This window comes from Xiphophorus couchianus, chromosome 22 (genome assembly GCF_001444195.1).
Source record: "Xiphophorus couchianus chromosome 22, X_couchianus-1.0, whole genome shotgun sequence".
NCBI classification, from domain to species: Eukaryota; Metazoa; Chordata; class Actinopteri; order Cyprinodontiformes; family Poeciliidae; genus Xiphophorus; species Xiphophorus couchianus.
The window spans coordinates 23787109-23812855 of record NC_040249.1 but is presented as its reverse complement, the minus strand read 5'-3'; the positions used below and the strand labels follow the sequence as shown (position 1 = coordinate 23812855).

General features: G+C 38.5%; 3 protein-coding genes and 1 long non-coding RNA gene across 8 annotated transcripts; 3 read left to right on the top strand and 1 right to left on the bottom strand.

Moving 5' to 3' along the window:
- Window positions 1–363: 363 nt before the first annotated feature.
- On the top strand, window positions 364–10606 carry fam83ha (family with sequence similarity 83 member Ha). Its single transcript, XM_028006390.1, has 6 exons — window positions 364–630; window positions 2508–2952; window positions 3050–3214; window positions 3805–3929; window positions 5259–9786; window positions 9881–10606. Exons 2-6 carry the CDS (start codon window positions 2509–2511, stop codon window positions 9890–9892), a joined length of 5274 nt encoding a protein of 1757 aa, XP_027862191.1. The 5' UTR covers window positions 364–630; window position 2508; the 3' UTR covers window positions 9893–10606.
- Window positions 4170–22889, top strand: LOC114137640 (androgen-dependent TFPI-regulating protein). 4 transcript variants are annotated; one of them, XM_028006396.1, is made up of 8 exons: window positions 16489–16909; window positions 17488–17619; window positions 18792–18952; window positions 19032–19157; window positions 20388–20489; window positions 20579–20694; window positions 22515–22666; window positions 22755–22889. In XM_028006396.1, the coding sequence occupies exons 2-8, from the start codon at window positions 17610–17612 to the stop codon at window positions 22772–22774; spliced, it is 687 nt and encodes a 228-aa protein (XP_027862197.1). In that variant the 5' UTR covers window positions 16489–16909; window positions 17488–17609; the 3' UTR covers window positions 22775–22889. The 4 variants fall into 4 exon arrangements, with proteins under 4 accessions (XP_027862196.1, XP_027862197.1, XP_027862195.1 ...); XM_028006395.1 differs by lacking the exon at window positions 16489–16909 and adding an exon at window positions 4170–4180 and having other exon boundaries at window positions 22515–22889; XM_028006394.1 differs by having other exon boundaries at window positions 16489–16736; window positions 22515–22889.
- On the top strand, window positions 11444–15625 carry LOC114137639 (gastrula zinc finger protein XlCGF57.1-like). Of its 2 annotated transcripts, none has more exons than XM_028006391.1 (3): window positions 11444–11827; window positions 12789–12969; window positions 13563–15625. In XM_028006391.1, exons 1-3 carry the CDS (start codon window positions 11825–11827, stop codon window positions 15146–15148), a joined length of 1770 nt encoding a protein of 589 aa, XP_027862192.1. In that variant the 5' UTR covers window positions 11444–11824; the 3' UTR covers window positions 15149–15625. The 2 variants fall into 2 exon arrangements, with proteins under 2 accessions (XP_027862192.1, XP_027862193.1); XM_028006392.1 differs by having other exon boundaries at window positions 11445–11827; window positions 13566–15625.
- LOC114137642 (uncharacterized) lies at window positions 14783–16552 on the bottom strand. The gene is made up of 3 exons (XR_003594049.1): window positions 16456–16552; window positions 15822–15978; window positions 14783–14798 (listed from the first exon to the last, which is right to left on the bottom strand). It is a non-coding gene; the product is annotated as an uncharacterized LOC114137642 (long non-coding RNA).
- Window positions 22890–25747: the final 2858 nt, after the last annotated feature.

Sequence of the window (25747 nt, the reverse complement as noted above, 5' to 3'; positions counted from 1 at the left end):
AGTTGAACGTCTGTGACTAATGTTGAAACTGCATCAAACAAATGAGCAATTAAGCCAACAACCGTGAACCCAACCCACTTAGTCAATGCTTAATAACTCATAGCTCAAGTGATTAAACAATCACTGAAGCCAACAAAGCCTATATGTTAGATTTATTATTATGACTCAGCTGTCGGGATGTTTTTAGAGTTTTTATTGAAGATGGCAGCAGATGAGCATTTCAGAGAATAGATGTACCCAAACACACATGAAGCCTCCATTACATGCTCTGAGGAAGTTATAGTAGCACTTCAGGAGTCAGATAAGAGATGATCAGAGTTCATGCGTCTGAAAACCAAAAAAACATGAAGCCCTGGAAGGGGGCGGGGCTTCTGTCTACAGCAAGTTTTCCCCTCCGCGTCTCAGAGATTCAGCCCAACATGCCTGAAGCATGACGGCAAACTGGTTGAGCTGGGTGAGGAGAAGAGGACGGAGGAGAAGAGGCATGTAAGAGAAAAGTTTTCTTTCAAACTCCCAGCTGGAAACATGGAGAAAAGCGCGACGCAGCAGTGGAGAAAAAGTCTCTGAACGGGGAGGAGGATGGTCGCAAAGTTTAACCTCCGCAAAGCCTGACGAGGAAATATAACAGAGGTGAGTTTAAGACAAAAAACCGCAGGGTGGGACTGGTTGCTGCTGAATAAAACCGCTATGTATCGTTATTAATGTGTAAATATGGCGGTCCTGTTTCTGTTTTAGCTTTAATTCTTTATTTATTTAGCTTTATAAACGAACTTTGGAAGAAAGAGTCACTTTTACTCCAAAATCTGCTGTTTACTTCTATTAGCTATCTATTTTCTTCTTATTCACTTTATGAAAATTGATATATATTGTTATTGTGACGTGCTTTCTGTCACACTGCTCGGTTTCACGGTGAACCTAGAAATGGAGACTTTTGGCCAGAGGGAGGAGCCGCGCCCAGAACCATCTGCCTTGTCTCCTGGGGTTGGACTCAACTTTCTTCCCTTTTTATTCACATTCCAACCTAAAGCTATTCCAGCAGATCCACTAACAAACAAACAAAAGATTTACGAGTTTTACTATATATATATAAATGTGATATATTCTCCGACTTGCAGGGTATTTCCTGAAGTCTTCCTCGCCCAATAACTGTGATTATGATTATAATGGTAGCGGCAGGACAGGTATTAGTTATTAAAAATAATGTATTTAATTATTTACTTCTTAACCTTTTGATTTGCTAATTTTAAGATGGAGCTGAAAATGTTATTACTATTATCCTTATTGGTTGATTTATTGATTTTGTTTTTAATACTCGTGGTCCAAAAAGAAAACATGATAAATATTATTATTATTATTATTATTATTATTATTATTATCATTACATTTATGTGGTATTATTATTAATATTGTTGTTGTTGTCTTAATAATAATAATAATAATGGTGGAAGCAGCAGAGGTACCAATTCTTTAAATGTTATTTTATTATTTATTATTATTATCATTTTATTTACCTACGTATTGGCTAATTTTAAGATATAGCTGAATCTGTAATTATTATCATTATTAATGTATCAATAAGGTGTCATTTTTATCTTATTATAATGTATTGTGATAATTATTATTAGTATTGGTAGTAGCAAAGTATTATTATTATTATTGTTGTTACTATTATTTGTAGAAGTAATATTAATGTAGGTGTTATTATTACAAGATGTTATTTTCTATTACTATAATATATAATTATGTAATATTACATATAAATGATGTAATCATGTTTCACTCAGTAGTGGTATTGTTGTTGTGACAGTGGTGTTGGTAATGGTAGTTGTTAATTAAATGTCTTATATAATTAGTTTTTTACCTTTATTTTTGTTTATTATTATTTTATTTGTGTTGTAATGGTATGAGTCATATGTATAGTTAAATATTTAATCACTATTTAATACATAATCATTAGTTATTTTTTATTATTTGGTGCTGGTAAGGGTGTGTTAATGATTTATTTATGATGATAGCAACTTATTACTTTATTTTTATTTCTATTTTATTGTCATTATGATAAGACTATTTAGAACAACAACAAGAGTTAATGTTTTTCTATTACAATCATCATTATGTGGTGGTGTTTTGTAATTTTTTAATGAACTAAATGACAAATCAAAGCATATCTTATTATTTTTGGCCTATATTAGACGTGTTACTCTTACTGTAATTCTGAATTATTGTATGCTTTGGTTTTTTTGTTTACATGTAAAGTCTAGTATATCCATCCTTCTCCTACACTCCAAACTCCAATAATTATATTTATTTGTGATCCCAGTAAAGCTAATGTGAAGATCAGATTCCTGAAGCTGCTCAGTCTTTGTTTTTTTCTGCAGAACTCACTTTGCTTGCGATTTTTGGATTTTGACAAACAAATACTTTAAATCTAAGACAGGATGTGATGTAAATCAGCCAAACTGCAATGAATGAGTTATTTATTGAAATTTTTATTCCTGGAACTGCAGTATGGCGCGCCGCTCTCAGTGTTCCTCCGCTGGGGATAACCCCCTGGACCCCAATTACCTCCCTCCCCACTACCGGGAGGAGTACCGCCTGGCTGTCGATGCCCTGGTGGAGGACAGCTTGGACGGATACTATCAGTGCCTCCAAAACGTGGACGTGGTGGACTTCCTGTCCCCGGCTGAGATCCAGTACATCCAGAGCGTCGTTCAGCCTCCGAAGCAGAGCATCCTCTCTGAACAGCAGTTCCTGGACAGCGAGGGAGAAGGCTCCTCGGACACCTACTGGCCCATTCACTCCGACCTGGACGTCCCCGGTCTGGACCTCGGCTGGCCTCAGATGCATCACTTCATTGAGCCCACAGAGGTCACGACCCTGGTTAACCCCCCGGAGCCGGACATGCCGAGCATCAAGGAGCAGGCCCGGCGGCTGATCAAGAACGCCCAACAGGTTGACCTCTCTCAAACCTTCTTCACCTTCCTTTCAAAGCGTCCCACCTGTCTTGTATTTTTAACTATTATCTCATTCTCGGCTTCTCTCTGCTCAGGTCATCGCTATAGTGATGGACATGTTTACTGATGTCGACATATTTGCGGATATTCTCAACGCCGCTGGGAGGAGAGTTGCTGTCTACATCCTGCTGGATGAGCAGAATGCTGATCTCTTTGTTAACATGGTGGCCAACTGCAGAGTCAATCTGCAGGCCTTCCCAGTGAGTACAGCTTCTTATGCATTTTACTGAAAAAATTACATTTTGTTGCAAATAAAGCAATAATGCATGACTTAAAACAGTTCAAGGTTATGCTTCAGTTGTTTAAAAGACATCCTTTATGCGCCTGCTGCAGACAGGGAGTGGAGCTTCACACGCACTGACACACAAGCACATTGCTTTTCGGTCTTTTCATGGAAATTTTTCTCACAATCATGTATTTATCATGCCACCGGCTCTGTTGCCTAGTGCTGTTTCCAAAATAATGGTGCGGAAAAGCAGAAGTATTGCGGTTAGCATAGCTGTTGGTAGATAGTTTCACAATCCAAATAAAGGAACTTTATCAAGCTTTTCTTTACACTATAATCCATGAACTTTCAGGTGAATTAACTGTAGAAATAAAGTGGTTTGTCAGTATTTTTCCTTTTTCTTATGTAACCGATTTAAATCAGGTTAACAGCATATATTAGCATTGCTAGAGGGAACAGTGCTAATATAGCTCTACCTCCTAACTTAGCTTGCAGCTCAAAACATTATCACATGCATGACCTGCTGATTATTAATGATATGACTGGATTTGATGTGTCCTGCAGTTCCTACGCTTGAGAACAGTATCTGGAATAACATATCAGTGCCGCTCTGGGAAATCCTTCAAAGGCCAGATGATGGATCGCTTCCTGCTAACTGACTGCAGAGCTGTGCTGAGTGGAAATTACAGGTGGGCTCCTTTAAATCCAACATAAAGATATCCCAGTACAGATGTGTATAAAAGCCTTAAAATGAATCCATCTTTTGTTGCAGCAGCAAAAATCTTGTCATGCAAAGAAAGTTTCTTGTTTCTAGAAAGTTTCTATATTTGTTTCCCTGCTCTAGCAGTTAAATTCGTCGATGCAATGATGTCATGCATTCTTAACAAGGTTCACAGGCCCTCAGCATCACTCCACCTCCCACAGTGGGGTCCCATCTGTGGTTCTTTATCATAGATTGGAGTGTTTGTTGATTAAAATCTCAAATCTCCTCTGACTAAAATAGCTTCCTGTCGATGTGTTTTGTTTAGTATTTAATGGTTGCTATGGAGACTTGCAAACAAAAGCCTTGTTTGTTATTGATGTGGTTGTTTCAAATTAAAACTAAAAGCTTTCAGGTATTCACTATGCAGGTATAGGTACCATTAGTTCAAAAACAAATGAATGCATCAAAATAAGGAATATTATTGAATTTAAAAAGTGAAACCAACATTTGATAGATTATACACGGTGATTCATTTCAAGCTTTTATTTCTGGAAGGTTTTATGATTATAGCTTACAGGAAATGTAAAAACCCTATATTCAGTTTCTACATAAGTTTGGATATGAGACCAATAAAAAACAGGTGTCTTATTAGAAACAGGGTGCAGCTGTGAGAGGAGACCAGGCCAGCAGGCTGAGGGAAAGAGAGACACAAATAGAAAGGAGCTGGAGAGGAAATAAATAACAACGGGGAAACACTGAGGAAGAGAAAGAAAAACTAAGCTGAGTAATAAACAAGAGTAAATTGAGCAGAAAACAACAAAGGGGATTAAAGATATATAGGCTAAGCAAAAATAAACATACAAACACAGAAAAAACCCAAATACCCTCCAGATATGACAGAAACTTCATTTCTTCATTTTAGATTAAATCAAAATGTAGAGAAATAACTCCTAAGATGTAATTAGCCGTTGTTTGGTCTTTCCCATATTGGTGAACAATATATAGAAGTAAAGAGCTGTTGGGAAACAGAAAGTCACAGTTTACAAGTTAAAATGACAAAAGTCCAAATTATTATTTATTTATTAGCAATTATTAGAGGTTTGCACAATTTTCTTAAAAATAACCCCTTAATGTGGGATTTTCTCCTCTGAATTTATGTACTCCAATTTAATATCGAAAGGTTAAGCTTCAACAATAAAAGATTGATCTACTTCAGGGCTTTGTGCACATCTTTATAAGTGTGAAGGCTGCTGTACTCTTGTTTTTAAGTTTGTCTCTAAGATGATAACCCCATCTGGTTGTTGTCTTCCTCCAGCTTCATGTGGTCTTTTGAGAAGTTGCACCGCTGCATGGCCCACCTCTTCCTTGGACAGCTGGTGACCACCTTCGACGAGGAGTTCCGGATTCTCTTCGCTCAGTCGCAGCCGCTGAATGTTGAGAACATGCTTGCTCAGATGGAGGATTTAAAAGTTTTACAAAAGAGAGAATTTTCCAACGAAAGCGCTTCACTGTACAGAGAGCCTAAAAGATTCCTGACTCTGGACATTCCTTCTGATGACTGGGGAGGACATCCGTATGATGATCAACTCGATGGGAATTTGAGGATTATGGCTCTAAAGAGGCAGGGGTCTCTTCGCGGCCCTGCAGATATGTATAATAGGTTTGGTTCCCAACAGTCGCACATGGACCCCGGTTTTGACCAGGGTCCTTCACGGCATTTGATGACAGATAATCCTGCCTTAAAGCGTCACTCTTATACTGAAGATGTTCCTGGCAGATACTCATTCCCATTAATGCCACAACAGGGAATGCCAGACTCTGAACCAAGGGGAAAACCTTTTCATAGGGGCCAGCAGCCTTTTCCTGGACCAGGACCAGGACCAGAAGAAGACTACAGCAGCTATGATAAGTTCTGGAACCAAGGCTATCTGCCTGAACAGTACCCTGTACCAGCTTTACAACAGGAAGTACCACCAGAATTTGATCCTGTTCTTAACTATTTATCATCCACCAGAAATCTAGATGTTGATCAAGGCACAGATAAACTACAACCACCAGTGGATTTTTCATTTACTTCCCCTCAACCCAAAAGACTGGGAGTAGGGCAGCCATATGCCTGTCAAACCTCTCCAACGCCTTCCAACTCTGCCGATCAGAAGCCTTTCTTCCATGACCTTACCTTGAACCGCAAGGATCCCACTGTGAAACAGAAGCTGAGAAATTGGAGAATTGGCTCATACCTTAGTACATATGATAATCCAGAGGAAGAAGGCCTGCCAATGGTGCCAACTCAGCCGACAGACACTTTTGAGGAACCTCTGAATCCCATTCAACAAACGGCCCAGCTACCAGGTCTACCAGCTTCTAAAATACCCAATGTCAAAGAGTTTAAGGTTACCACTGTACCTAGAGTCAGCCAAATGCCTGGCTTTGCCAGAGCAGTCACACAAGAGAAATTGAAGAAAGTTCTGGATGACCCTGTTCCAGTGGTGATAGAAACCAAAACCACACCAGCATCCTCTGAAACCTCCTACACAGCTGAAGAGAGAAAAACTGAGGAGGAGGACCAAAAACAGCCAATTAGCACAGGGCTTCAAAGGGATGACTCTTTCAAGAGAAAATACAATCCAGGGGGGCTAATAACCTCCAGATTAAGGTCTTCCCTGATTTTCAGCTCCCTGGACCAACAGACCCCTCAAGAAACTACTACTGCAGACCAAGACGATGAGGGAGGTGACAAAACCAAAACCGAACAGGCCAAACTCCCCCTTGTTTCACAGGTTTTGGGGCAAAGGAGATCTACTGCAAGAGAACCTTTCGAGTGGAATCGTTACATAAAATCCACTTTGGAAACACTGAGACCCGCTGATGTAAGCAAAAAAGAGGAGGATAAAGACACATCAAGGGGGAAACATTCCCAAGACCTTGCAGATACCCTGGAGGCAAAGGAGGCCATAAAACCAACAGATGTAGAGCAAGATAATGTTTCACTATTGATGCCTCAAGTCAAGCTCCCTAAACTAAAGGCACCCAAAACTGATCAACCGGTACAACCGACTGAACCTCTGCTCACTGATGTAGATATGAATGATCCAGATAAGAGGCTCATGTTTTTCAAAGAGCTGGCAGCAAAACGTAAAGCTGCTAAAGCTACAGAATCTCAAAAGGAAAAAGAAAAGGCAGAGTTAAAACCGCAGTCAGAGGTCAAAAACATGTCAATTTGCCAGAAGGAAGAGTCTCTTCCAAAAAGAACTCCTGAAACTTCAGTTGCTAAAGATTCAGTAAAAAAGCCTAGTGAAAATATCAGCAACAAGGACTCCAATATCCCAAAACCTTCTACTGAACTACAAGTCCAGCCTAAGAAAACTGAGCTGGACAGCCAGTCAGTACCTGGCCTTTCTGTTTCTGCAGAAACAGGTGACCCTCCAAGTAAACCTCTAGAATATCCAACTCTGCCAAATCCTTTTGTTAAAGAAAGTTTGTCAGCATTGATTCCTCAATCTAAGCCAACATCAGTTGAACTGCCCAAAACCGATCAACTGGTAAAAATGCCCAATCCTTTGTTCACATCTCCATATATAGATATGAGCGATCCTGATAATAGGCTCATGTTCTTTAAAGAGTTGGCAGCTAAACGAAAAGCTTCACAAGCTAAAAAGGGAGAAGAGGAGGCCCCAATAAAACCACAGGCAGATCTCCAGAACACGTCAGTGTCCCCGAAGGAAGAGGATCCTCCAAAAGGAACACCAGAAAGCAAAGAACCTTCTGTACCAAAGGGTTCATCAGAAAATAGCACTACATTGTCCACAGAGACATCAAACTCAGAGTCATCACCCTCTTTAAAGTCACCCTCTTTGAAGCATGATGAAAATACCAGGAAGCAGGATAGTCTTGTCAAGAATGATCCCAGTACCCTCAGTACTTCTGGAGAACAAGCACAAGAAGTTTCTGCTGAATCGGCGAAAACAGACTCAGAAAGGCCTTCTGCTGAAGAAACCGAAGCAAGTCAGAGCAAATCATCAGAAAACCCAACTGTATCAGAACTTTCTGTCCAAAAGAACTCACCCAAGCAAGCAAATGTTGCTCACACTGCCGTTTCATCCCATGGTGAAGGCGCTGACAACGGAGAACCTCCTACTTTAGAATGTATTTCAATAATTCCTAGTTTAGGGGAAGGTTCATCATCTACTACTCCCCAAAACACTGAATCAGTTCAGTTAGAAACCAGTATTTGCTCTCCTCCTCTTCCCTCGGAAGCAGAAACTACATCGGAAATAGGCTCAGTGCAGATCTCTACCTCTGATACTCCTCCACTTGACTCAGGTTTGAATAACCACCCTGCCACGACAGAAGAGACCTCATTTTCTGATTCTGCCCAAGAAGTGTACAGCTCTGCGAATGTTAGTAGCACGACATCATCAAATATTGATGAAATTAAAGCTCAGGAACCTGTTAGCTCCTCACAGCAAGAGCCCTCCAATGAAAATTTACAAACCTCTGATCAAACTCATCTAAATGCTGTTTCCCAATCCACTTCATCTGAGAACACCTCAGTCGCTGATGCTGCAAATACAGATGCTGTTGTTTCTCCAGACAAAACGACTGCTGATCTGGAGCCAGACAATTTAAATGCCACCACAGAGACAAACAGGAAAGAATCTTTTGCTGGTACACCTTTAGTTGAAGGTTTAGAGAAAAATGTTACTGAATTAGGGCAACAGGAGTCAGTTGCAAAAGAGTGTGAGACCCTTAAATCACCTGAAGATGCTGAAGCTCAAAGCACATCTCCTGCTGTTTGTCCATCTGTACCTGATTCCACTTTGCCTAGTGAATCTGGTCATGAAGGCTCAGTCGCTGAATCAGATTTGGAAAAGACAGTTTCATCTGTCACAGATCCAGTTGACACCCAACTTGCAGATGTACCTACAGAAACAGGATCACTTGAAAACACAGAGTCTCCTAAAGCCTCACTGTTGGAAAAAAGTGAACTTCCTCAAGAAGTAGCAATACAAACTGCTCCGTCCTCCAACCTCAAGCTAACAGACTTGAACACACCCTCAGCTCCTGAAACATTATCATCTTCCTCAACGTCTGAGTCAGTCCAGTCAGGTTTGGACCCTGAAGCTAAGGTATCGGTAACCAGTGTCTCTACAGAGCAAAACTTCTCAGATACAAACTCAATATCCAATGATACTCAACCAAAATCAGAGGAATCTCTTCTTCAGCCAACAGCTCAATCACTGAGCAGCCCAAGTGAAACTACCACGGCAGCCCCAGCTGAAGCTGATTTGCCATGCAAAATATCTGAAACAGTCACTCCTCAAAGCCAAACACCAGAACCAGCTGCACCTCAGGAGAGTAGTAAAAAAGAGGCTGAGTTAGGGGAGACAGATGAGAAAACGTCCAACAATCTAGAGGACAAAGATAAGAGCCAGCAACCATCCACTGAGGATCCTGCAAGCAGGGAGAAAACGAAAGACCAATCAAAGCAGAGTAACTGCTCCGAAACAACAGAGGTGACATCCAAGCAGCCCAAATCGAGTCAGTCTCGCTACCACTCTTCAACAGTGAATGTGATCACAAGCAGCAACCTCCGAGATGACACTAAGCTGCTCCTGGAGCAGATTTCTGCCCAATCCCAAAGCAGGAACGAAGCAACAAAAGAGTCCCCTGTCACAGACGACGAGAAAGAAGACAAGGCTGACAAAAAGATCAAAAACGAAAAGGAGTTGGGGTACAGGTCATACAACAGGGGGCAAACTAAATCAACTCAGGAGAAGGAGAAGCTATTGGAGAGGATTCAGAGCATGAGGAAGGAGAGGAAAGTTTACAGTCGTTTTGAGGTAGGAATGTGTTACCAGTTTCATTTAGGTATTACATACACATCTGATTGCATATGTAGTAAACGATTTTCTCTGTTTACTTTCTCGTCAACAGATGGCACCTTAGATGGAATCCAAGGGACGTTGAGAAAAGGGAAAGACATTATTTGATTCTGCGAGATGCCTCTTGCTTTTGCCGCAAACAGACTTTCTACGCACAGAAGGTTGAGGGCAACGACGTTGCCTTCACTTACCTTCACCAGATAAAACTACCAGCAGTGCAGAACGTTGCAAAGCTGTTCAGCGGCACGCCCCATGTTCAGTAACGGATTTGCATCATAATTTTACTTGCAGAAGACATGATCAAAGCTGTATTTACTGACTGCATGGGTAAAGTGCAATGTGTGCAACAGGATTTTTATGTGGTGACGCCTGTTTTTGCCTTTTTACTGCAGCACTGACTAAAGTCAACTCGTTATGTGATCTTATCAAATCTGAAGTAACCAGAATTTGTAAAGCTGGTAAAACTGTACTATAATTTCTTCTGTAATATATTGCTTTCATTCACTTTAAAGAAAACATGATAGATGTTTGTAGATTGTGGAGTTGAAAGAGGTGGATGTGTAGATTACGTCCATGCATGAGTACAAAGAAAATCATGGAACTACCAGAAAGGATCAGCAGACTGAGAGAAAATGTCCCATTAAACTGTTTTTACAACAGTATAGTGGTATTCAGACCAAATGTGATATTTTGCTTATTCAATATGAGAGATGTTGAAATTAAAGGTTATTTTCAAGCTGTAGCTGGTTGTATTAATAGTCCATTATATATAAATTACTCCCAAATTTCACATTTTTATCTAGATTCTCATTTAATAAGAAACTCTCTTGAAACTATTGAGGTGTTTTAAATTATTTGAATCTTCTTGTTGCCTGATGATCATTTTTTACTGAAAGCTTGAAGTCCTTGGATGGAAGCTGAATCAATCATGGCGTTTCCTTTGGCGCCATCATGTGGTCAAAATATTTAATTGTTACACAAATCTAAATACTTAGAATTTGCATCCAATCTAGCATACTCTGTCTTCTGTGAATTTTTCATATTTTATCAGCCAGAAACTACAATGTCATGCAGACTGATTTGAGACACATAAGTTAGAGAATAATTGTGATGTGGAAGAAAATATGCAAAATACGGCTTGCATATTTTGCATGCAGCCCCTTTTACCTCTTTACTATGACCCAATGCAACCAGTTATTCTCAGAACTTATTAAATATGGAAAGAGACTTGCTGCATACACTTTATTGAATAAACATCAACATGAAGAGAAAGGAACTGCAGACAGGTCAGGGAAAACATGTTGGAGAAGCTGGCAGTGCTGGAGAGGCTGCAGAGATCCACAGCTCAGGTGGAACAACAGAAAAAAACCAAACTGACACACTACTGCCAACAAAACTTGGGGGGTGCGTGCGTGTGTGTGTGTGTGTGTATGGTTGTTTGTCCTGTCTGTCTCTGTGTTGCCCTGCGATGGACTGGCGATCTGTCCAGGGTGACCCCGCCTCTCGCCTTTTGACAGCTGGAATTAGGCACCAGTATCCCTCCCGACCCCATTGGGATAAGGGTGTAAGAAAATTGATGGATGGATGGATGGATGGATGGAAGCAGCGGGAGCATGACATTCTTGAAAATGTGGACGGGGGATTAATTCAGTTATTTTTTTCTTGTGAATCACAAAAGCCTATGATTAGATTTACTTACTTTTCTAAATAATGTTATTAATACAGTAGCAGTTCTTAGAAAACGTAAAATCAACGACCACCCCTCAGCTGTATAATCCAGCCCTGAACAGCTGGCTGTCCACTTGGTCATGTGACCTTCGCATTCCGTTCTTTCTACGGAAGCCTGTAGAAGTGTTCGGATTGGCCCTGCAGACAAAGAACTGCTAACGGGTTTGACAGTTTTGGAGAGACGCCGAGTCGCCGACGAAAACTGTCTTGAAATGTAACTAATTTATAAATATCCGCCTCGCCTACGTATGTTCACAAAATAAAGAAAATGGTAAGAATATTTATTTTTTGTCTTTTTAAATTTTCTCAGAAGATGAATCGAAAACAGACCGGACCGGAAAAAACCCCTCAAATGCGCCATGTTGACAATAAACACCGTTACACAGCACAAGACCGGCACTTTCGTTGTTTTTGTTGCTTTTTGCATAATAGTACATCTTATGTAAGTACTAAATGAATAATTTGTTTTTGCCGAGAGCCATTCAATGACTAACAGGATGTGATCAGTCGCGACGATGATAAAATTATCCGTATGTGTTGTTGCATTTTACATAAATAAAGTAGATTCGTGTCTCAAAAGGTTCTTTCTGTTGCGCAGATTGTAAGTTTCGGCAAGAGAATCATCAATAAGAAGATGAACTGAAATGTGTCTCTTGGTTCCTCCTTTTATACTACCTGCTTTTGTTTGTTTGCTTAAATTAGCATCTGGAATGCAAATGTCAGCAAGTATTATTTATTCAAATTTTATGATTGTAATTATGTTCACTTTAAGCAGTGATCCCATTGCAGTGCAGCAGCCACTCTGAGCGATTTGTTTTTCAAACGTGTTGCAACAAGAAAAAACGTGCACATGCATTTTGCATATAAACATATTTTTTGTTAAATTTCATATTTTTTTTCTCATGTAAATGTTTTGTTTCTTTATGTAAAATGAACAGTGTTTAATGTTTGTTTTGGGGATCAAATAATTTTTTTCCTGTTAACAGGCTATTTAGATAAATAGCTCCTTCATCCTTTCGCAGCCACTCTTTTGTCATAGAGCTTCTTTTTCAAAGTATAAAACTGTTAGTCATTCAGCAAATGTTTCATATCAGTGTAGCTGGCTGATTTTATTGGGTTAGGGTCGATCACCAGCTTCCATCTTGTTATATGTCCTTTTCTATTCTCCTTCAGCTATATAATAGTTTAGTTTCCCACTTTGATCCCAAATGACATGTTTTCTTGGTGTCCAGATTGATGGTGGCTGTTGGGAGCAGGATTGCCTGGAAGACGGCATCCAGTCGGACAGATTGATGCCCGGAGACAAAACCTCTGCAAGAGGGCATAAGTTCTCCAACACCTTCTTCATGGAGACCGGTCCTGGAAATCCCGTCCCTCAGGCCGTCTGCGTGAACCTGGATCCCACCGTCATTGGTACATCTCACCACAATAGGGAGTGATGTAGAAAGACATTGCTTATTTTTCTTTTAGTACTGTCAGCTGATCAAAAAATGAATCACGATCAATCACTATGCCTAACTTTGTGAACTTGAAATATAAATATGCACGCAGTCGTAGTTCTTGCTTGTGAATGTGCAACATGTGAGATATTGAGTTCGTACACATAGATGTTATTCTACATGAGCGCTTCGACCAAACCCCATTCCCTTTCAGTTCTGGGACCATCATGGTTTTCCGGTTTTAAATGCTGCTGCTAACTGTCACATCAATTAATTTGCATTACTGTGATAATGCATTAAAATGTTCTAATCACATGCACTGATATTGACAGATCTACTTTTTATGCACGTTCAGACAACCTTTTCTTAAATACTTATTCTCTCTGTTAGATCAAGTTTTGTTGTTTTTTGTTGTCTATTTAGCTTTTTTTCTTGTTATTTTAGGATTATTTTACAGTTACTAACATCTGGTGTGAATTTAATGTCAAGACCCCTGTAAGAAGTGTTGAAGCTGAGAAATGGTCTAGATACTTTTTTTAAATGTATAATGTGTTTCAATGTTTCCAGCAGATGTGAAACAGATGCTGGTGGTTAAAGAAGAAGCCCCAGAAGATGAAAAACCTAATGTGGACCTGAGTGACCTTAAGCTCTGCCACATAAAGGAGGAAGAGGAGAGAGTCTGTATCAGTCAGGAGGAAGAGCTGTTCAATGTGAAGGAGGCAATGGAAAGTACCATAAAGAATGAGGATGATAAACAGTCCCCTCTGCTCTCACAGCTTTATCAAAACCAAATTAAAAACAGAGAACCTCCGGAAGAAAACAATGGAGGAGAATCCATCAAGACAGAAGATCATGAAGATGGTTACAACTCCTTAGAGTCTGAAGACACCAAGAAGGATGAAGAGGACGATGATTTAAAGCATCCCGTCTCTGAGATGAAACACTTGGACTATGGACTGAAAACTGAGGACATGGACAATGACTGGAAGGAGAGCAGAGCGCCTGAGTCAGATGGGAACCAAGCTAACAAACCAGATTCAGAAACAGAGTCTCCAAGCTCGTTGGATATTAAGAAATGTGCTACAGAGTACAAAAATGTTGACTCACAAAGGAAGGTCCAAACTGGAGAGAAATTTAACTGTGAAGACTGTGGAAAAACATTTATTAGAAAACAGAACTTAAGTAGGCACATGAAAAGCCACACAGGGCAGAAACCTTTCTGTTGTGATCTCTGTGGGCACAAATTTAGCGAAAAATCATATTTAACCGCACACATGAGAATCCACACAGGTCAGAAACCTTTCTGTTGTGATATCTGTGGGCATAGATTTAACCAAAGAGCACATTTAATCATGCACATGAGAATCCACACAGGGCATAAACCTTTTTGTTGTGATATCTGTGGACATAGATTTAGCCAAAAAGCAAATTTAATTATGCATATGAGAATCCACACAGGAGAGAAACCTTTCTGCTGTGATATCTGTGGGCATAGATTTAGCCAAAAATCATATTTAACCAGACACATGATAATCCACACAGGACAGAAACCTTTTTGTTGTGATATCTGTGGACATAGATTTAGCAAAAAAGCACAATTAATCTCACACATGGAGATCCACACACGACAGAAGCCTTTCTGTTGTGATGTATGTGGAAACAGATTTAGCTATAAATCATACTTAAAGACACACATGAGAATCCATACAGGACAAAAACCGTTCTGTTGTGATATCTGTGGACACAGATTCTTCCAAAAAGCCAATTTAAACAGACACATGGTGATCCACACAGGACAGAAACCTTTCTGTTGTGACCTCTGTGGACATAGATTTTTCCATAAATCACAGTTAAACACACACATGAGAATACACACAGGACAGAAACCGTTCTGTTGTGATATCTGTGGACACAGATGTAACCGAAAAACACTTTTAAACAGACACATGAAAAGCCACACAGGAGAGAAACCTTTCTGTTGTGATATCTGTGGACACAGATGTAACCGAAAATCACATTTAATCATACATATGAGAATCCACACAGGAGAGAAACCTTTCTGTTGTGAGATCTGTGGATACAAATTTAGACATAAATCAACGTTAAGCACACATATGATAATCCACACAGGAGAGAAAATATCTCTATTATGACTCAAACTGCACAGCTGCTGTTGGCTGTGAAATATTTATGTGTCATCATTCAAGGTGACATCATTCACTTTATTTTGAAGATTTTATTTATTGCACATTTTCAAAGTTATAACAGTCCTGTACAGTGCAGATACAAATTATTTAAGACATGTAGCAAATCCTGAATACAACCACAGCAATGTCCTTCTTAGGTATCACCTTTCAGGCAGTGGTCCATGGAGTTCTCAGGTACTCCCAACACTTTACCAAGTTTTACTGTAAAATGTTTTCCTGATATTAAATCTTAGACTTTCCTGAGAAATATAGTCTGATATCTAGGATTTCCACAAATGTATTGGGCAATTTAGAGAGGCTCCAGTTGTGTTTTTACTATACATGTACAAAAATATAGAGACATTTTGTTAGATATTATACTGAATTTCTCTGAATCCAAATACTTGTGGATAATTTTGAGAGTAAAAGTAAAATTTCCTCCCATATTTCTGTGTTTATTGATATTTTTAACTGACTCTCCCATAATTTTATTAGAATTGGTAGTTTGTATTCAACTGTTGTAGCTTGGCAAAAAAATGGATACAAAGTGAACTTGTTTGAGACTAGAAGAGTTTTTTCTTATCAGTTAAATCCATAAATCACAGTTAAATACAGAAACGTGTGTCTCTGATAGAGACACACGTTTCTGTGTTTAACAATTGAGGAATTCCTCTCAATTCCTCAATTGAGAGGAAGTGATTCCTCTGTTTCATCTGGGATATTGAGAGGAATCATTGTAGTATGTAAATAGTGACTGATCTAAAAGTATTTATGAGATTCCTTCGTTTGTATGTGGTCTATAGCAGTGGTTCTCAAATGGGGGTACGTGTACCCCTGGGGGTACGTGGAGGTACTGCAGGGGGTACGTGAAGCTTTTCAAAATATCTTTAAAAAATCAGTAGGCTCCTCATAATAAGTCTTGGGAAAAATTATTTTGTAAAAAGTTCGATAAAATATAAATGTGTGTTCATGCACTGAATTTTATATTCAGTATTTAGTTTCAATATCCTTTAAAATAAAACGGTTTGACTGGTTTTATACCTTCCTGGTGGTCACCGTCTTCTGTTTTTCTTTTTTGTTTAACCATGCAATGTTTGCAATATGGATGTATTTGTCAGGTTCACTGATATAAGTTGTTTGCCTTTAATAAATCAGACAGTGATTTTACAGCACTGTACCTCTTTTTAATTCCAAAAATGTTTTGCCCGTGTCAGGGGGTACTTGACTAAAAATATATTTTTAAGGGGGTACATCACTGAAAAACGTTTGAGAACCACTGGTCTATAGGGACTGGAATGTTTAGAATTGTCCTCCGTCCCATAGATCGCTAATAAATTCAAAACATTCCAGTAGCTACAGGCCACATACACCAAAGGTCCAGAGGGCGGAGTGAAGGTTGGCTGTTGCAAAGGCCTGTGTTCAGCTCCACCACAAGATTGATCTGATGTACGCCAAGCGCTCCTTGGTTCATTGGTGTGAGGATGAGGGCATGGCGGACGGAGGATTCTCTGAGGCCAGGAAGGACATGGCTGCACTGGAAAAGGATTATGAGGAGGTTAGAATTGCCACAAAGTTACCTGAAGCAAGTTCTATATAAGTTCTGAAGTTTTTTCACATGGTGTTTAGTTTTGAAGAATTTTAAAATGTTGACACCACAACCAATTTTTGGATGAATGTTCATGGTTTGAAAATAATTATTTATGTTCGAACTTTACATTCCATTGTGTGGTAAGAAACCTATTTTGTCTTTTTTTTGTCCAGTACATGTCTGTGAATCAATAGAAAATTACTTAAAATCTGTTCAGTAAGAATGTAAATACTGTGTTCCTCTTTATGTGATTAAATTGACTCTGGAAAATATTGAAAATGTGATCTTGTGCCTGTTAAAAGGAACCTTCTTTAATTCTCTGTAGTGCTTATACTGTGATTGAGTAATATTTATGCATTTTATTCCCCAATAAAAACTAAAGTATTGGAATTGGTTTCCTGCATTTGCATTTTCATGAACTGAGCAGATTAAATATAAATATTAAATATTCACACAGAAAAATGCTTTCCATTTTTTAAATGTTTTCCACACAAAGTGAACAATGAAGAGGAAACGATGGGACCTGGTTGATTTGATCAGGTCTCCTAAATATATGAAAATTTGCTGTTCATTAGATTTAGTTGACTTTCAGATCTGTCCAAGATTAATCAACTGTTTCTAATGAGAACAAAACACACTCACTTGTGAAAGAATTGAATATTCTTTATTTTTTAGACTGAAAATTCAGGTCAAACTATACATCTGATTCTTTCCACAGAGTTTAATCTACATACCGGGGATCCAGGAGGCCTGAAGGCTGCAGGCTGCTCTGCATTACCTGGATGAGATGTTGCAGGTCTTTGCTTTCTTGATGGGAACTGGGTCGTACCTTTGCTGCTGATGGTTAGATGTAAGACAGAGGATGGTGAAATAGATAAGACTCACACATTATAAGTTATAAATTCATCAATCTCTAACGCCCCACTGAGGATATTTTTATGGAGAGTTTTTTGCAACAAGATCATAGATTGGCCACAAAATATTAGTTTGTTGTTCCTTAAATTATTGTTTTTTTATAAATGATTTTTGTTAAAACATATGAATGTCAGAAACAATATTTAGGATTACTTTTTCAAAAATAAGATGATGAAAATCTAACCTTGTTAAAACCGATTACTGTCACCTTTAAGTATTTGCATTGTATCAACGTGTAATGTAATACTGCCCCCTTGTGGCGATAGAGTGGTTCACAAGTCAAGTTAGGACACTCCAGGAAATGCTATCATAGATTCACAATATAAAAAATAACACTAAATTATACAAATCTATTTTTTATGAATGTGAACAAATATATAAGAATATTTATTTAGTAAATTATTTTAAAAGTTACTCACGGAAAAATGACTTTGGGTGAAACTATTGATAAATGGCATCTGAATGCAGCTGGTTGCACAGGATTTTATATAAAGGGAAAAGACAAATAGGAGCAAAATCCACAGGCACACTTTAAATATTTTTTAATTTAATTTAGTTATGCACTATTTTATGTTTGTTTATCCCATAAAATACTTTTATTTTTATAGATTTAATTTGACAAAATGTAAAAACGGTAAATTTGTTTTTGTTTCTGCATTTTTCATGTAGCTTTGTGTAGAATAATTATAACTTTTCAGGATGATTTGTTGATTTTTAAAATTTGACACTATAACCAAGTAAGCCCAGCTCCCCTGTAATAACACCAAATGCTAGTTTTGAAAGACTTAATGCAGCGAAACGGGACTTGCTGTACTTTTCAGTTCTTCTCTTGTGAAACAGATTAACAGTGAATAAATTCACCGTTCAGTCACATGTCTCAGAGGATTGATTGTGAAAGAAGATATGTTACGTTTCATAACAAACAGAGGGCCTCTTGTCTAAAAATGTCACTTTGCGTCTCACCAGCATCTTAATAAGCTTGGACTGAATCACACTAATCTATAAAGACCTGCTCTGCCTGAAATACCTCACATCTGAAGGGAATACTTGGGCTCGTTTAGATTAGTTCTCCAGAGTTTCTAATAATTTATTTTTGTTCAACACAAGCTTTAAAAATGCCTTCCACCCTGAGGGCGGCGTTCCACATCTCAGCGTTCGGCTGGTACACTTTCATTGTGAATTATCTGGCAGCAAAGGATGGAGAGGAGCTACCTGCAGGACTCTTCGTCTATGGAGGACCATGGAAGTACCTCACCTTCCTGAACTTGGTGAACACGATTAGCAGTGATGACTGTGGTGAATATGTCGTACAGGTGAAACTGAATAATTTTGCTGGTGTTTTCTCAGTTATTGCAAATGACGTTCTTCGGCCTGGCAGCAGTGAACGATCTCCAACCAGGGAAGAAGGCAGAGAGCGTGCTGAACAGATGGAAGGACCTCCTCTTCTCCGTCTTTGCCTTCCCTGTAGGGACGGTGAGAAAATCCTGCCACTGAATTCATCTTTTTTATTTATTTACAAAACTATTTTATAATTTTAAAAAGGCAGTTCTTTATTAATATTTGCATTTAAGGTCTAATCTCGTGTATTGATTTCTCTACAATATGTAAAATCAAGAAGTGAATGACTCATAACTTTCCATATTTTTTATACTCAGACAGTTCAGTTTAGTATGAGAGCAAAATGTTTTACACCTTTGTGTCATTTTGAATGGAAATAAATGTGAGTTCTTACCTGAAATTGTTTGTCTATAAATATATTTCCTGCTACATTTTAACGTTTTTGGGTCCAGTTCTGGTTCAGCTTTGTATATTTTCTAACAGATAGTTTCAAATATTCCTGAAACATAATCTGATACACAGCTGCTCTGTGCTGCACTGTTGGTGTGAGAGGATTTTCCTGCGTGTTCTCAGGTTCTGGTGTCCAGTTGATTCAGTTTTCAGAAACATTTCTTCCAGAAGTCTGGACATTTGTCTGCTTTCTCTGACAGTATTGACTCAGGCCTTTAAGTTCTTCTCAGAAAGCAAAAGTTTTCTCTTTCCACTACTCATTAAAAAGTTGAACCTCCAATCAACAGTACAAGTAGCCTGCTGCTGATGTTTTATGTTTTTTGGGAAATTTCCTTCTGCATCTTGCAGTCAGTCTGTCTGCAGGACAAACCTTTGCATGCCAACCAGATCTGGGTATGTTGGCCTTTTAAGGTTAACTTTAAGCTCTTTAAATGCCACCAGACTCTTAAACTGCTGTAATCTACTTACTGAAGGTTTCATCCAGCTGCTTGGATCTCAGCACAATGTTCTGTTTCATTTCAGAATCACAGAAAGCTAACTGTCTGATGGGTTTAAACAGAGAAACTCTTATTCCAAATGTTACCAAATGTGTTTTGCACCTCTGTGTCATTTTGATTTGGATTAAATATAGGGGTGTCCTAATTTAATCCTGACCTGAAATAGTTTTTTTTATAAACAGAGAAATAAAATAAAAAAAAGTATTTATATGAGCAATTTGGATAAACTGATTAACCTAACAGTCATGTTTTTGGACTGTGGGAGGAAGAACCCAGAGAGAACATGTTATGATTTTTACTCCATAAGTTACAATCATAACAAGAAAAATTGTGTTTTAATGTGTTCTAGTACTATAAAATAATAAAATATGTTAAAAAGTAGTACTCCACACTAACTGTGGCCTCTGAATCCCTGTAGTTTGTGGTTGTGCTCTTCTGGACGATCTTTGCCTATGACAGAGAGTTAATCTACCCGGCAACCATCGATGCCTTCCTCCCTCCCTGGATAAACCACGCCATGGTATCTATTCTGCTTTATTTCCTTTCTATCTGGTTTTCCTGACCTAACCTCGCTGTGCTCACTGTGCCTCTGCTCCGGTGTTTTCACAGCACACATCGATCCTTCCTGTTTTGCTTGGAGAAGTGCTGGTGCAGCCTCACACGTACCCACAGACGAGGCATGCCCTGGCAGCGCTATCAGTCGTGGGCTTGGTTTATTTATCCTGGTGAGTCAGCTGTTACTGTAAACACATCCAGAGCTCCGGAGTGAAACCGGTTTGGCTGCATGTGAAACTGGGGTCACTGTGGCGCAAAGTTAGGTTTCTTCCCAGCTGGACGAAATTTTTCCTCCCATTTTCTATCTTGGAAGAACGTCAAGTCAAAACTCAGCACTTAGACTTCAACATAAATCAATAAATGTTATTCATTAATATCTGAAAATAACTGACCAAAAAAGCTGGGGCTGAAACAATTGATTGGATTAATCCTAATGAATTAATTACTAATCTACTAAGGAGTATAAAGACTCATAAAAGGTCAATTTGCTGAAAAAACAACATAATAAAAGCTGCAATTAAACTAAAACTGTACAAAAATATATACATTTTACAATAAGAAGTAAAAACCTTTCTGTCTGTAAAAATGTTCCTTAAATGGCAGTTTAGCTTCACCAAATTCTGTAGAAAAAAATATATTAAGCATCTTTTTCTATTCAATTATTAATCATTTAATCCCAAAAAATAATCACCAGATCAGCCTTACACGGTACTGATGCTAAGTCAAGCAGAAAGTGCTGAGTGTTTCACATGTTGATGTTAAAATCCTGTTACAGCTAAAAAAAAACCTAACAGTTTTTGGTTATTGGAGGAAAGTGGAGTACCAGGAGAAAACGTAAGCATGCCCAGGAGAACATGAGAAAGAGATGCAGACAGAGCGCAGACTGGGATTCAAACCTGGCAGCCGCGTGCTACCATCTCATCTCAGAGCGAGAAACATCATATCCTCTCTTAAACTTTTCAGCTTGTGATCAGAAGACTGTTTTTAGGTCACAGAAATGTTGCAGAACTGCTTTAAAAGTCCGTTTGTTTCGGCTGCAACTAACAGTTACTTTAATAATCAATTATTCTGATGATTAATTAATTATTCTGATGATTAATTGATTTTTCTGATGATTAATTGATTAATTGGGTAAAAAATTTTACACATTCTTCAGGGATTTCATTTAAACACTTAAGCCTTTTTCATACAATTTTAGAAGAACATTAGAAGATGCAAATAATTTAACATCTTTTCTTTTTACTTTTTAAAATAAGAAAATAAATGCTTTACTGCCTAAAAGCATTCCTTTAGTGAGCGGTTGATAATCCTTCTGACATCAACATGTGAACATCTCAGCCCTTCTACTTGGCGTAGCATCAATACAGCGTACGACTGATCTGGTGATTAGATTTTGGATTAACTGATTAATAATTGGAGAGCAAAAGGTATTTATGAGGAGCAGGAGAAGCTAAAACTGAACAGGAGTTTTGAGTAGAACAGATTTACAGAAAAGGGTTTTTTTTAAATCTAAATGCGTAATTTATATATTTTCTGTGCAGTTTCCGACTGTGTTGTTCTTTCAGCAAACTGCCTTTTTTAGAACCTGATTAACAATTAATCAATTATTTAATTAGTTGGTGGATATTTCAAAAATCAATCCATCACGATTAATCTAATTAATTATTTCAGCCCAAAATCAAGCAGGCTTTAAAAAAGATCCGTCTTTGCTTGAATCTTAATGTGTAAGAAATGCATCAGTCTTTGAACCATCAGCAGCAACGTGATCTGGAGGATAAACGCTTCTTTTCAACCTTTCGATAGGAAGCAAAACGTCTTCCTTTGTGTTTCAGTGGACAAACCAGAACCACAAAGCTTGATGCAGATCATTTTTTTATTATTAAGCTGCAGTTTTTTTGTAAATACTTGCATAAGATAGTGCTAGATCACCAAACACCACAAATAAACCTTAAAAAAACATTTTTTCCCCCCCTGCTTGTCGATTCTTCAGGATCGTGTGGATTTATCTGGCTGTGGGAGTTTGGGCGTATCCCCTCCTTGGACACTTCAGCGCCGCTGGCCTGCTGGGCTTCTTCTTCTTCAACATGGCGGTGGCGTCCCTGCTCTACCTGCTCGGCGACCGGCTCAACAGTCAAATCTGGAGTGAGATGTTTACATTTATTCATGGCGTTTAGCCTCTTTGTGTGGGTTTCTCCTTTATATCGCTGCTCTTTTGTTTTCTTCATTCCAGGAAAGGACAAAGTGGATTGATTTCTGCACGTCTGAGACAGCTGTACCCCATATAACTACAATTATTGTTTCCAGGTCAAAACAAAAATACATGACAAGAATCCAAGCAGCATAATAAATCAGCTTCCACACGCTACAGTCCAGCTGTTTGTTGTGTTTAACTTGATCCCGACTTTCTGTCCATGTCTAACCAGCGTCTGGATCCGGTTTAACCTGAATAAGGTGCCTATTGTTCTGCTGATTGTGGAGCGTCTTGTGAGAAAACAAGTCCAGTCTACAATGCTGAACAGCACTGCAGTGATCTTATCACAAATCTCCAGACATTCCCAGAAACATCGTTGGTTTTGAGTCCATTAGCTTCTCTTTCTTTACCCTCCTGCCAGGTCTCTGAAGGCTTTGAGGTGTTGCAGGTAGTTTGGATCGGCGTCCACCAGTCCGACAGAAAGGATCTTTGCCAGTAAATGCACATCCTCCTCACTCAGGTCATTCTGTTAAAGAGTCATGCATCCAATGTTTGATTGCTTGAGATTTAAATGAAATGGCTGCAGCTGGAAAAACTACTCACCAGTATGCTGTTGGAAGAGGATTCAGGAATTTGGGACTTTTGAGACTTTTTTCCCTGTAAACAGCAGTAATCATGTCAGATAACCAGGTTTTATGTTCCTTTGCTGGTTACTTGATTTTGTTAAATTTTCAAAAATATCAAAGGGTTACTCACATCTTTCAGGCCTTTGGAAAAGCAAATTACAACAAAGAGTAATCCGGCAACCACCTGAACGAAAGAAACACACCCGTCAATACCAGAACTACCATTCCTCTCAGAAAAACTGAAACATTTTGAACCTTTACTTACTACAATCAGCTGCAACATGTTTCCTTCTCAAGCTTCTGTTCTGCTTCTATAGTCAGCCGTGTCTCGGTTTGATCTTTATAAACTCGGCTGCTGCCACCCATCAGGCCACTCTGCGTAAGCCGGCAGGCGAAAAACTCCCTGGCAGAACCTGCAGAACGGGACGAGCCGCATCGCTAGGAAGGCACCTGATGCTGAGTCTTAACAATAAATAGTTAAAATTGTTTGTTATGTAAAGTGTTTGCGTAAACAGCGCCGTTGGAGTGGGAAGAAAGCTGTTATTGACAGAAGGTCAGTCACTGCAGCCTGTAATCATAGGGAACTGAGATTCACTAGGAAAACATTACAATCACCTCCACCCTCATCTGCGCATCACTAAATACTTGAGAGATTTGTCAATATGACTTTCTGGAGTCTTTAACCTTCATCATATTTTAAAAAGCTTCATTTATTGTTTGCACTGTGAGAATATAAAGGTTTGCTCTACATCTCTTCACTGTTTTCCTGAGACTCGCCCAGCTGCAGCTATGAGGAAGCCGCTCGTCCTGACAAGGAAAACGTTTTCATCCTTAAGTTCAAATTGCTCACCGAACACTTTTTAAAATTAAAAACAAAAATTATTTCCTGGATCTTTTTTACCTGCTGAACAATTAAATAGGCAAATAGTAGTTGAATTAAATGACTGAGTCAGATTTTTGAAGAAAAGGGGGTCTTTGTAGAGCTGAAATGTAAAAAATGATTTTTGTCTTTTTACAAGAAAAGTGTTTAATTTTTGGAATCATTTGTTTTCTGTTTTCTTTATTTTCTGCAATAAGAATGATAAATAGGTCATATATGGGTTAAAATGGACTTTTAATAGCTCCAGGATGTTTATGCACCCAATTAAATAAAATAAATAAATAAAAATAAGCTAAAATACAGCTATAAAAGACAAAAAGCTAAAAATTGATATATTATTTCTATAGAAATATTGACTAAAAAATTACAAAAGTGTTCAAAGCTTTAAATTCAGTTGGGTTTGTATAAATCCAGAGAGACGCACTCACGCACCAACAGGTGAAAACAAAAGCAACAGAAGATTGAATCAGGCGAACTGAACGCTGCTGTTTCTTACTTTATTCACAACCCATAAATTTTTTCCACATTTTTTCAGGTTACAATATGTGAATTGTATTACTCTTTTCTTTTCTAATTTTATATAACAGAAAAAAGTATTGCATAATGGTGAAGTGGAAGAAAAATGATTGACGTTTCAATCTTTCACCACATCTTGATTATTTACAGATTATTTCTTCTGGGAGATAATCTCTATCAGCTTTATGTCTTTAAAGGTTGAAGCTTTTGTTGATTTTTCATCTTAAACTACGCCAGATTCGATCTGTTAAGATCCATTTTCCAGACCTGATTGCATTCAGGTCTGTACTTTGACTAGGCCACTCTAACACATGAATATTCTTTTCTTTTCTACGGACAAAAAGTTGTATTATTCTAAGTGTTTGTCATCCTCTGAATACTTCAGTTTTCTTTCAATACTTTTGTCGATATTCTTCAGTCACAGAATCCAGTCAGGTCACTGTGACCTGACTGGATTTGGATCTGATAGGTATTTTCCTTTTGAACCTAAATAAAAGAAAGAACCACAGACAACGTATATGAATTTTACGTGGAGCTTTTGCAAAAGGGAAGGCTCTGAGAACTCTTCCTCCGAAGAATCCACAGAGCATTCTGGGCTGCCCTCACAACGGCTCCTGTTTTTATTGTCTAAGAAGGACAGGCAAGGGGGCAGTCAGGAAAAACAACAGAGGTCGTAAAGCTTCTAACCCAAACATCTAACAACCCAGGTCCAGATGTGATATCTGATCAAAGGTCTGAGCCCAGTTCAAATCTCGGTCAATACTGTCAATAAAACAAAATACGACTGCTCACAGGTGGTTACTAAATTAGGAGGTGTTCTTGCAAAAGGGTTTAAAGTCTGAGAAACTCAGTGTTATCTATTTCTCGTAAAGTTGAACAGACAGTAGTGACCTCCAGGTCATTTAAAGAAGAGAACACTTTAAACAGAAAATCACAAAGATCTATAGACTTAATGTGAACTAGAGTAAGAAAATAAAATGATAATACCAAAAAATCTCTAACAGGATCAG

Bases quoted from the DNA above. Each gene is read 5' to 3' on its own strand.
- LOC114137639 (XM_028006391.1), top strand. The intron at 12,970-13,562 runs GTACATCTCACC...CAATGTTTCCAG, and splicing joins CCTGGATCCCACCGTCATTG to CAGATGTGAAACAGATGCTG.
- fam83ha (XM_028006390.1), top strand. From the start codon at position 2,509: ATGGCGCGCCGCTCTCAGTGTTCCTCCGCTGGGGATAACCCCCTGGAC. The intron at 2,953-3,049 runs GTTGACCTCTCT...CTCTCTGCTCAG, and splicing joins TGATCAAGAACGCCCAACAG to GTCATCGCTATAGTGATGGA. The intron at 3,930-5,258 runs GTGGGCTCCTTT...GTCTTCCTCCAG, and splicing joins GTGCTGAGTGGAAATTACAG to CTTCATGTGGTCTTTTGAGA.
- LOC114137640 (XM_028006395.1), top strand. The intron at 18,953-19,031 runs GTGAACACGATT...GTGTTTTCTCAG, and splicing joins ACCTCACCTTCCTGAACTTG to TTATTGCAAATGACGTTCTT. The intron at 19,158-20,387 runs GTGAGAAAATCC...GAATCCCTGTAG, and splicing joins TTGCCTTCCCTGTAGGGACG to TTTGTGGTTGTGCTCTTCTG.